The sequence below is a fragment of the Mchenga conophoros genome, linkage group LG3, assembly GCF_057382185.1.
Source record: "Mchenga conophoros isolate Kocher_MC1m ecotype Shallow Benthic linkage group LG3, M_conophoros_male_GT1.1, whole genome shotgun sequence".
NCBI lineage: Eukaryota > Metazoa > Chordata > Actinopteri > Cichliformes > Cichlidae > Mchenga > Mchenga conophoros.
Genome location: NC_140528.1, coordinates 64,109,946 through 64,122,262, shown reverse-complemented (window position 1 = coordinate 64,122,262; position 12,317 = coordinate 64,109,946). Strand labels below are relative to the sequence as shown.

Below are 12,317 nucleotides of genomic sequence, written 5' to 3'. Positions count from 1 at the left end.
TATAGTCAAAAGAAGAGAGATATTTCCATTTGGGTTAATATTTGTTGTACTAAATGGAGGCAGGAGGAGCAGCAACGTAAACAGAGCACAGGAGCTGGTGTGGAGATGGCTTGTAAAGTGACTTGTAGATACACAGTAACTATACAGACTAAAGCAGCTTAAATAGCATGTCCTATTTGTTACAATCGGAAGTATAACAGAGGATTAGGTGATGTCTCAGGTGGAGTTTTGGCTAGCCTGAAATAAAACTATGCTTGATTTTTATAATCACTATCAGTGACACTGTCATATCTGTTGAATATGTTTGTTTCCCCTAAAACTCACCCCAGAGAGTGTGCGTTTAGATTTTGAAGGGCCCTGAAGAGACTATAAAGTATACGTTTGTATAACATCACACAAACAATATTTGACATGTAATTAAAACGAAAGAAGTTCATTTCTCAGTTCTATAGAGTGTCTGCCGTATGATTTAACCTGGAAAAAATGAGATTAAAATAAAACTTGGGCTGTTTTAGCTATGGTTGGATTAGAAAAAGCAACTCTAGGGGGTGCTAAAGCTCGTAAAGTTGTGTCAGACATCAGTTCCAGTGGCTCTCAGCCATTTTTCTTTCTTTGATTTGGCACTGATGACATGGCAGGGCTGAAGAGACTCAGCACTGATGGGAGACTTTGTGCCTGCTCACATTACAGCTGCATGAAGGTGCTTGAGTCTCAGCTGCAGAGACAATGCCGAGTCAAGACCCATTGTACACACACACACACACACACACACACACACACACACACACACACACACACACACACAGGCACAAACACTCTCGAACAAATTGGAAGTTGTGTCGTAGCAAAACGTCAGCTTGATCTTAGCTAAGATTTATAGTGTTGCCTGACCTTGTCCTATCACACACTGCTGAGGTGCCACACACACTGTGTAAGCATCCATACATGCTGCCTCAAACATGCTTACATAACAGAACTGGTTTATTGATTGAGGACTGACTTGAAAAGTGATGAACAGATGAAAAATGCTCTAACATCCTCTCCTAGGGAACTCAGAGGGAGAAAGGGCTGCTATGCCAACATTGTCCCAGGAGTGTGGGGCTAATTGGTCGTGGATTACAGCTGCCCGTCTCAGTAGCAGCCAGCAGCAGCATGACAATGCAAAAGTAAGTTTCATAAGAGAAATGTTGCAAAATTCCAAAAACTGCTTTACATTGCAACCCTAAGTAATGCTCATAGGGCATAAATGCTGAGCTTAATTTATGCCTACTTAGCTCACATAATCAGTAAGATGGGAAGAGGACATGAAGTGTTTTGCCCATAACAAATCCGCTTTGACACTTCAGTTGGGTAGAAAGTGTACTTGCTAAGCTTTGTTGTCACTTGCAGTCTTTTACTTGTCCTTTTTCTTATACGTTTAACTGATGTGTCTTTATTTCCCCGTTTCTTCCGCTTATCTCTGCCTCTGCTTTTTTCACTGAAAAACTAAAAAGTCCTAAAATTTAAATACGTGCTTTCAGGTTAGACCAAGGCTGCTGTGTCTCTCATTTACATAGATATAAATGTAGCTAGTGTGAAATAAGAGTTTTGTCAGCAGCACTGCAGCACACAACAAGTAATGGGTCTCCACTGAGTCATAAAGACCCGACAGAGTCGTAGTCCATGATACATATTAGCTGAAAAAGGAGAGCAAACTGCAGAGAGAAAGTGCTATAAAGGGAGTAAGGGAGGTGGTTGGATGGATGCATGGAATGTGGAAGAGCTAATGAGAAGGATGCAGCAGGAGAAGGAGAGAAAAAGAGGGCAGGACTTTACTGTATTGCTACAATCAGCAGCAGACACAGCAGTCCATTCTCCCTCTCTCTTTTCACTCTCTCCATATGCATCAGTACTGGGCTATGGGCCACGGTCTGCCTGGGTTTTCTATCTATATCCTGTAGCACAGCACCCATGAGGGGGGTTCATGACTTTGTCAGCAGGAAAACGGGTTGTGTTTACAGGGAAATGAATGAAGTCTCTCCTCAGGGAGCTGAATCACAGGAATTCCTACCTCCCGGGTCGACAGCCAACAACCTGCAGAATTATGCACATAAATACAGTCACATATCATCTCTGAAAATCCTCAGAAATACCCATCTCTCTATCGCTTGTCAAGACTTCAAAGAACATTTGCACACCTGGTGCTTTTGGATAAAAAGAAAGGAGTTAAAGATATGAATAATATACATTTTTTAAAGATGCCATTAAAGTTACAGGGAGGGGAGATTGTACTTGTGGTAGATGGGACTTGGGGATCATAACAGTTTTGATGTTATGATCATTTGTACTGATATATTGAGTTCAGCGTATTCACATTGTATTTTTTTGCATTGAACTTTATAGATGTAGTTTTCAGGAATAGTTCTCGAGGCTTCTTGAAGGACATTCAAACCTCAGCATCTTTGGATGTTCTGGATGTTGGATGTTCTCAAGATGATCCCACACTGCTTCAGTAACGTTGAGGTCCAGGCTCTGGGGAAGCCAATGACTGAGCGTGTTCCGTAAATGTCAAAGTTGGGTTTGTCACTCCATAAGACCTTAGATTTTCACTATTTTCAGTCCAGTTCTTGTATACTTTGACAGACCACAAACTCTTCTCCCTGTTTTTGTTCTTTAAGAACAGCTTTTTGGCAGTTGCTCTTCCACTGAGGCCATTTCTGATGCGGCTTCAGTGACCAGTAGATGGATCAGCTGAAGGATCTCTCAGCTTCTGTGGCAGGTCTTTGCATGTCAGTATATGCCAAGTTTCCCAGCTTTTTATTATCTTGTTGGTGAAAAAAATACTATTTTTAAAAGCATTTTTCATCAGTTCCAGTGAAAAAATTGAACAAATACCTCTTTGTGACAGGCTGCAAATATCAAAAAGAGCCTAAAGATGCAGTTTCATTCTAATTTGTCCATCATGTGTAGACAAAGCTGACTCTTTATGCTTAAATTAATGATACTTGGCTTAATACACAAATAAAGAAACTTGGTCAGTTACAAGGACTAGGCTGAAAATATGTGAAAAAGCAGCCAAAGAAAAACTTTGGGAGACCTTCAGAAAGCCTGGAGAACTATTGCTCAAGACCTCTTTAAAAAGTTACAAGAAAGTCTGGCTCCTTGGAAGGAAAATATAAAGAAATGAAGAGTGACACAAGTTTTGCACGGCACTATTTAAATATAGACGATAAATACTGTATATTTATTATATGTATGCTGCATGCAATTCAGCTCTGGTACATTAAACCCTTTTTAATGTAACTATTTATAGTCAAACAATCATCGTCATTCAGCCAAAGAAGCAAAGTAGAGCTGCTATTATTGTGTGTCTGTGTGTGTGTCTGCTTTTTTGACCCTGTCCCAGCTTCAGGCAGGTTTGTCAGACAGTATCGCGGCTGTGTTTCTGTCTGGGACACAGTGCTCAGGGCTGACTTTCACATCCTTCTTTCTTTGGCTTCTCTCCTCTTACCCGTTTACTTTTCAGGCCTTCTTTTTTATGCTCTCTCTCACAAACTGTGTGATCCTGCTACGTCAAAGCGCGAATGGGAATAATTAAATTACGTTTCTATTCTAAGTGCTAAAACAAATCATGTCCAACTAGAAGTTTTTATTTCATTCACTTCAGTCCTCTAAGTAGTGAAGTATTGATGTTCTGTGTAACAAAACCTGCAGGGACAGCGGGAGTCTATTTCAAGTGCCTGCTTCTTTTTTTCTGTGTCCTTTGTCGCTCTCTGCACATTATTCACCTTTTTTGTTGCTTAGACCACTAATGGAAGCAGCAGAGGGAGTAGCTCGAGCTTGGTACTGGCCCCAACAATCACTGTTGCGCCTGGACAAATCCTCTTCTCAGTGCAGGAATTGACTTCAGCTGTTGTAGCACCGAAGAAAGAAAATCGAAAACTAAAAAATTCTCCAAGTCATCCTTGCATGAAACTTTCCTTCCCCCTAAAGAGGAAACGTGAAGCATGTCAGCACGAAAACACTGACCCTCCTGCCAAAATCAGCCTAAGCAGACGCCCTCCAAAATGGGAGCCTCCTCCACAAGAGAAACCAAGGGAAGGAAGAGTTAGGGAGTCAAAGAGTGCCAGAGAACCACAGGGGAAAGCAAGTCCTTCACATGAAACAAGAGCAGCGTCTGGGGCGTGTACACATCTAGATGCCTCAAACCCAACTCAGCAAAACAGGCAGAATAAAATGGAAAAACTATCAAGGGAATTACCAGGGAAGGCTTCCATTCACCCCCCACTTTCCAAACCATGCAAACCCAAGCAAGCTTCATGTGAAACCAACCCCACCACAAGTGGGCCCAAAGGTTTCCAAAAACTAGTTAGGAACAGTGAGCCGCCAACCCAATCCAAAGCTGGCTGTCTGGCTGCAAGCTTGACATGTGACCCTAGAGTAAAGTACTCTGGAAAACTTAAACCAGATGAGAAGGTGCAGATGCTTGAGATCGCTGGGCAGGCTAAGGTGTTGGTGCTAACAATGGTGTACCAAGATGGAAGCACTCAGTTAGACGCAGAACAGGTAAGGACGCAAAATGTTTATGATCTACGCAGTCATTAGTATGAAATAACATAAATACGTTAAGATAAATTAGGATTTGTGAACTTGAGACACATTATTTCATTGCGGGTAACTTTTATTATCTTATAGATCAGGTCCTTAATGCTGATTGGCTAAAGTCTTCAAGCTCACTTCTGCATTCTCATGCACCAAACCTCAGATTGCTGAAGGTTGCATTAATTAAGAAAACCAAAACTGCATCAGTCAGCTAACGTTTACATCTTTAGCGGCTCAGAAAACTGGCTGAAGCTTGCCCTGTGCCTTTCATCACTGTGTAAACTGTATACTCTTGTTGTTTGCTTCATCATTAACTTGCAGCCCCTGTGCTCTTGTAATTCTGCTTTTTGTTCCCTGATATAGAAGCTCACTCCACCAGCGTGTGGCCTCCTCATACTAATGAAGAACGAACTGGACTGCAGCACGCCGGAGGGTGCGCTCGGCCCAAACGACACTCTGGTCTACTTAAAACTAGAACACACACCTGCATGGGCCCAACAACAAGTCCATCAGAGCCAGCAGCTCTTTACTAGGTCTGTGCTTCTATATATGTGTGTCTAATCGAGATCCACATTCGCAAGTGTTTGATACTAAAGCAGGAGTACTTAAAGGTGTGTGTGTCCCACAGAGATATGCTGCTACAGGTGCTATCGAGATGTCAACTGGTGGTGTGCTATAAATCCAAGGATTTGCTACGTACAGTTCTGCAGTTTTACAGACGAGACCTCAGCTGGAAACAAGGCATGACACAAAAATAAAAACAGTTTCCCTAAAGACCTTCACGCATGTACACCTGCTTCTAGCTGTTTATGCACAACACAACAATTCATTGTCAACATCCACATTTATCAAAGACTTAAGTAATGCCCCTATCTGTTTCTTTATTCCACGTAGTCTAGTGTCAGTAAACCATCCAAGCCACAAACAGCTGGTAGAAAATTAGAGCTTTATTCAACAAACATAGTAAAAACACATTATGGAAGCAAGGCAGCGTGGCGCTGTTGGAAAATGTTTCCATTAAAGAGCAGGAGTCATGAAAAACATACACTGGACACTTAGATGCTTGCACACGACTCCTACAGCAAACATATTTGGTCATATACAATGTGAACACATCCCATATTTTATTGGTGTGACTTTATACAGTATTCATATGCCAGTCCCTGATCAGTGTGGAGGAAACCAAATGCTGCTCATTATCATGATGAGCTTTTCTCCCTATGCAGTGGCAGGCTGTCATATCCAGGACCCACAGGTGTCAGGGTGGCTGCTGGATCCCACAGACCCGTCCTCCTGCTATCAGGAGCTTCTCCATAAATACTGCAAAAGACCCCACACATTACCCGCCCTGGGTGTCCAGAAAGTAAGCTTAAGTCTAAATTGGCATTTGTTACACTTGACTGCTAAGTAATGTTTCTATAGGACAAATTCTTAGAGCTGGAAGTCTTGTAAGCAGCGTTTTTGGGACTACAGCATCTAATTATTGAAAAATTTAAGGTCCACTGGAGTGCTGCAAACCTGCTTGGATCTGGACTGAAGAAAATCCACACGCCCTATATTTATGAAGAAAGTTTGAATAGTAGAAAATTAAAACAGATCTGTGTACAACTTTTATGAAACATGAAATGAGAAACATGAACAAGCTAAAATGAGCCTGAGAGAAACTCCTTTGGACATATTCAACAAAAGCAGTTTTCTGGTAAGCTCTCTGCTCAGTGAAGAAGATATGAAGGGGGATGAGTTATATTATGGGGCTGTTTTACTGGATGGGGTGCATTAACTCATTAAAGGTGTTATACAGTGATGCTATTGCAATCCTGGCTCCTTTTACAGTATAATAACCCACCACGTACATCTTAAACTGTAACATCAGTTTGTTCTGAGGCTGCTCGCTGTGTGTGCTGATCAATCTGAAGAGAAGAATCTGACTGTAGTACAGCACCTGTGTGTGTGTGTAACATAGAATAGGTCAATTCAGGACTCTGTGCGGACGTCCACGTGTCTGTCAGTTTTTTGTAACTCCATCTCGCAAGCAGACAAATCATGTTGAAAAGGGACATTAAGAATGAGTACGACGAGGGCACCTGCAAACAATTATAATCCTGTTCCTATCAAACTGAACAAAACTGCAGACTTCTGGCTATGGATTGTGGAAGGCTGATTAAGAGCCACAAAAGTGTGCGATTGCAGTGATTGCCTCAAGACGTTTGTGCCACGAAATGTCAGGTCTCGATATTTTTGCCCATTTCATTTTCACGTGAAAATTAAATGGTCTGTTTTGTTAAATGTCGAATAGAAAAGAAGGTGATGCTAGTTATACTTTGACACCAAAGGATTTCAGCAGACAGTTGATGTTTTCATGTTTTTGGTGTTGTTTTTTTAACTGAAAAGATACTAATTTTAACTATAGAAGAAACCATGACTCACGAAGTACTTCTACACAACAAACCTGAATCATGTTCCTCCTCCCTTTTCTTTTTTTCTCTCTTTGTTTGTGTCTCTCTCAGGTTTCTCAGATTATCTCAGGTCTCTGTTGGCTCTACAGGCTTAATATGAAGCTATGCTCTGAGCTACATGTAGGTAAATGCTCACATACAAACATGCACACACACACACACACCAACAGATTACCTAACTGATAATTTGTGTGTCCAGAGCCAAGGGCTGTGGCAGCTCTACTCAGATATGGAGCTGAACATGATCCCTGTTCTGGCAGGTGAGCACTGCTTTACTTTTTTCCCTCCAGACACTCAGAATTGTTTTAAAATACAACGAAATCTTCTCACAGATTCTTCACCCCACACCCTGTGAGATTTATTGTGAAAAATATCCCTGAATAAACAGAGTAAAAGCATGTAATACTGGATGACAATTAATTTTTTTATTGGGCTCTTCCAGTTTTCTATATCCACAATAAAAATCTGTCAGCTGTTGAAAGATTTGCTGTTAATGAATCAATAAATTCTTTTTCTTGTTTCAGCCATGGAGAGCCACCGCATCCATGTTGATAAGGAGGCACTAAAGAGAACTTCAGACTTGCTGGGGGTAAGATGGCAAAAAAACTCTGTGGTAAACTGAATGGTTTGACTGGTAGATCTTAAACTTTCACAGTCAGAGTTATTAATAAATAAGAAAAAGATTTCTAGAAGAAAAATAACTACTGCCAGGAGTTATTGGCCTTTGCAGTAAATGTTAATCCCCAACCAGAATACACTGATGAATCAAGATCAGTGCAAATATTTGTAAAAAGTGTGTGTTTGCATGCTGTGTTTTAAACAATTCAACCATTATTTCTGTGAGTTTGTGAAATAAGTTACAGACTAATGCAAAACTGGACATCCAACAAAACCCATTGGGCCAATGCATTAGTTAACATTCATGATATATACTGTAGATATTCTGGTTTCTTTCTTATGTTTAAAGGCTGTTGTGTGATCATACCAAATACGATACTGTATGAAAGGCTTGAAAGTCACCCCTTATATCTTTATGTTTTGCTTCCAAGGAGCCAGCCTGTCCGCTCATTTTTAAAGTGCTGTTGAGCAATAATACTGCAGACTTTCTGAAGGTCTTTCAATTTTTTTAAAGTAGCTTTTTCACTCATTTTCAGTCAGTTTTGTTTTCTTTAACCTGTTAAATCGTTCAAGCACAAAAGGACACCTAACTCAAGGGATGAACTAGTGTTGTGCCCATACAGAAAAGATAATTTAGCAAAGACCCAGTTTTAAATGTTTTCTTTAGGCATTTTGCTGATCTTCAAAGAGCTATTAGCTGAAAATTTGGAATATCTCAGCATGGTGTGCAGCGCCTCAAAAGACGTGTCAGGCCTAAAATGCTATCTACTTCAGACGAACAGTATGTGAAAGTTATGTTGTTAAGAAATAGGAAAAATCCAACAAAAACCTGACATAGGAACCTCGGGTCCTTCAGTTGATCCATCTACTGGAAGGGAACTCATAAGAAAAGGCTGAGGTATGTCAAATTACACAAGAGCTGAAAATCAATGGTAATCTAAATTGTCATTTTTTGGTTCATTTTATCCTCCATATTTATGAAAGAAGTCAGGAGTGAGGTACAAAAGTGAGCGTCTACAGACATCAGTGTGAACATTAAATAAATCTCTGCAACTTTTTCCTATTTTCCTAACAAAATATAAATAAATAAGTTCAAGACTTTCACACAGTATTTTAATACAGGCCAAGCTTAGTGTCTGGTTGACTGGGTCAGCTTGGATTTGTCCTGAGTCACTCTGAGTTGATTGTATTTTAGTCTGGCTGCTAAAGCATAGAGCTGTTGATAGATGCTGTATCAGCAGCGATGACAGTAGCAGGATATGAGAAACAGGACAGACCTCAGGGAAAAAAAAGAAAAAACAAACAAAAAACATAAGACAAACAGAAAAATGGTATCTCGTTTCCTTCTTCTGAGCAGATTTCATGAAGTGTGGGGTGGATGTCCTCTGGGGGCCTGTCCTGTTTACACAAAGAGTAAAAAACAGTTCTGGAGATGAAATTTGAGAACTGTCACGGATGCACAAAGATGCAGATGGCATGGACAAACACACGCACAAAGAATACACAACATAGTCAGTTTAGTTTCAACTCACAAGTCTTGCAAACAGCAGCAGGGTTGTTGTTGTGGAGGCAGTCTTGATAGCTCTCTGTGTTACTATAAATAGGACGGATAGTCTGTCTCTTTCCTTTAAGAGGCTGTGCTGCAGGAAGAACGCCTCTGCAGAGACACGCACACACACGCGCTGAGGCACTCAAGTTTTTGAGGCTGTGGCAGAGTTGTGTGTAAATACATTTGTGTGCCTTTTTGTGAAATGTCTGCGTGCGCTGTCATGTGTGTCCAGACTCTGTTGTGCTGGATGTTGTTTTTATCTGAGCTGTCAAGTTCACCTGTTGAAAGACCAACCAGAAAATCCCTCCTGTCTATCAGGCTTCATCTTTCAAAACATACTCACCTGCTCTTTTGTCTCAAATTGTGTTTGAGAACAGCTCAAGAGATCGCAGTGAAAAAACTGTACACACTGTCCACGGTCCTGAAGTTGTAACCATTTAAATTTAAGTGTAATAAAACTTCAATCCAAGGCCAGAGTATTATCAGGATGCTCTCCTTACAAATACTGACAGTACCAAGATCCAGTTTTTGCCGTTGCAGCGTGTTTGTAAATCTGACCTTAAGACAGCTATGCATGAACAAATGTCTGCAAACCTCAATGAACTGAAGCAACACTGTAAAGAAGAGTGGGACAAAATTCCTCCACGATGATGTGACAAAACTGATGAAGCAATACAGAAAGTGATTACTGTAAGTTATTGCTGTTAAAGGTGGTTCTACAAACTACTGAATCATGGCATTCATTTAGTTTTTCACAGGACTGTGTGAAGGTCAGCAGTTCTTTTGTGCCTGACATTGTCCTTTATTTTCAGAAGGGCCTCGTCTGACGGCACATTCCTCTCAGCAAAGGGACTGATTTGTCTCCAGATTGATATAAAACGAAAGTATGCCATTTCACAGTTAGGTTTAATATCCATTTTCCCAATATTTTCTTTTTAACAATTCTTTTTATATAAAACAACAATTTTTTTTTCTTTTTTAACACAATTGTAGCATTTCTTTAAAAAAAAATCTCCCAAAAAACCAAAATCAAAATTAATCTGTGCGCTGATTATTGTTCTTCTCCACTCTACATATGTTTAAAAAGTCCCTTAAGCTTTCTTCCACCTTGATTTAGATGCCATCTATTTCTTCATTTCCATCAAAAAAGTCCACGTCTTGATCCACATGGTGTGAAGTGCAATAAAATATTGCCCTACAGAGCCCTGTGCCTTCTGTATGTGTGCCTTTGTGTGTCAAGCAAAGTACTAAGGGGCTCCCATCCAATATTGATGAGGCAGTCTGGTGCCTGCTCTGGGCAAGAGAAAAGTGCATATTTTGGACTTTAGGTACATGTCTGACAGCTCACCCCAATTTTTCTCCTTTCATTTTCTTTCTGTCCCTTCGTGTTAGTCTCTCGCCACACTGCTGTCCTTGATTTTGTGCCACAGTTGTTCCACTTCCCCCTACCTTTTTGTCAAGTCATGTCTCTGAACTCTCCTTCTTGTTCCAAATGCAATTTTGTGTTAAACATGTTCTCACCAGTTCATGAATAACCAGTGTTACTTCTCACATTTTCCCCCATGTACCCACACCAGTGTTTACTTCCCAGTTCAACTTTCTTTCAACTCTTCCAATTACCCATTTTTTTGTCCCATATTCCCAAATCCGTCACTCTGCTGCTCTTTCAGACTGTTGTCTCTCATTTCATCAACACATTTACCCCGATACACTCCGCCTCGTTTCCTCTCGTCTCCGTTTCTCTAACCTCATTCCCTGGTTTGTCTGTCAAGTGCTTTGTTCAGACTTGCAGTGAGCTGTGATGAGGGTGTCGTCCCCTTCATTAAAAAAACAGCTCAAAATCTTCACATTTAGCTTAAATATTGTATAAGAATGAATTTCACGCCTTTATGTCCTCATTTAAAACTTTCACGTTTATTTTTTATCACAATCGCGTTCTTCTCGGGATTCATCCTCTTTGCATCTTCAAGTTATTTAATAGTGCTTCTATCTTTCAGTCCTCTCTTCTGTCTCTCCATTTTTTCTATGCCAAGTCACTTGTTTGCCCCATTTCTGTAGCGTAGTTTCTGTTTTTCCCCCTCCTCTCTTTTTTGTGCCATTTGTTTTCCATCATTTCCTCTTTCTATGTTTCTTATGTTGCCCTGGCTTTCCTGCGGCAAGAGTTTTTTCTAAAACAGGGGTGGGGAAATCCAGGCCTCAAGGGCCAGGGTCCTGCAGGTTTTAGGCATCACATGTGTTTCCCATGGGACGGAAAGGTGTAGGAAGAAGGTCACCTAGTAAGATACAGAGTGTAATAAATGACTTCCTGTTTCACATATACAGTCATGTCAAAAAGAAACTAAGTAACCCTCTAAGATTTAGTCATTTGTAAAACCATCTTTAGCAGCAATAACTTGAAGTAACCACTCATTATGTCAGCACGGGGCCATCACAGCACTTTGATTCTTTTCTTTTTCAGCCATTCTGTTGTAGTTTTGCTGCTGTGCTTGAGATCATTCTCCTGTTATCTGTCACACATATAGCCTCACGTTTGACTCTAGAATATTTGGTATACAGAGGAGTTCATGGTGAACTCAGTGACTGCCCCTCCACCACCGTGCATGACAGTTGGTTTTCACCAAGCGTGGTGTTCAAACATCTCCGCTTTGTTTTTGTCTATCCAAAGTATGTTGTTCTAGAGGTCTGTGAACTTTGCTGACCTGATCCGTGCTGCCACGTTCTGCTGTGGTTTTGTCTGTCTTTCCAACTCTGTCAGACTAAACTGAAGCAACTGGAGCAGGAAGCACACCGAGCAGCTGGACAAATATTTCTGTTGACCAGCAACACTCAGCTACGAACAGTACGTACCTTCATGTGTACATCTGGATACTGTGTGCAGTATATGGCTTTTCTGTGTCTGTGTGTGTGTATACCGTGCATATGCAAACGTTTGTATTCTTCTACGCTTTGCGTCTGCTTCATGTTTTGTGGATGTTGTGGATTTACAATGTTTGTAGATTCTGTTTGAGAAGCTGCGTCTTCATGAGCGCTGCGAAAACAAGAAGCTTCCCAAGACCATCGGCAAACAGCAGCAGTCAACATCCGAAGCTGCAGTATGACACACACGTGTATAG

General features: G+C 40.8%; 1 protein-coding gene across 2 annotated transcripts in view; it reads left to right on the top strand.

Moving 5' to 3' along the window:
• poln (polymerase (DNA directed) nu) overlaps positions 1-12,317 on the top strand; it is an 81,259-nt gene that overhangs the window by 10,547 nt on the left and 58,395 nt on the right. For both annotated transcript variants that reach the window (XM_085266593.1, XM_085266592.1), the window contains exons 6-15: positions 1,048-1,166; positions 3,784-4,545; positions 4,945-5,114; positions 5,210-5,322; positions 5,808-5,944; positions 7,089-7,157; positions 7,237-7,297; positions 7,562-7,626; positions 11,960-12,043; positions 12,201-12,296. In XM_085266593.1, coding sequence (XP_085122719.1) covers positions 1,048-1,166; positions 3,784-4,545; positions 4,945-5,114; positions 5,210-5,322; positions 5,808-5,944; positions 7,089-7,157; positions 7,237-7,297; positions 7,562-7,626; positions 11,960-12,043; positions 12,201-12,296 — 1,676 coding nt within the window. The remainder of the gene's footprint in view (positions 1-1,047; positions 1,167-3,783; positions 4,546-4,944; positions 5,115-5,209; positions 5,323-5,807; positions 5,945-7,088; positions 7,158-7,236; positions 7,298-7,561; positions 7,627-11,959; positions 12,044-12,200; positions 12,297-12,317) is intronic.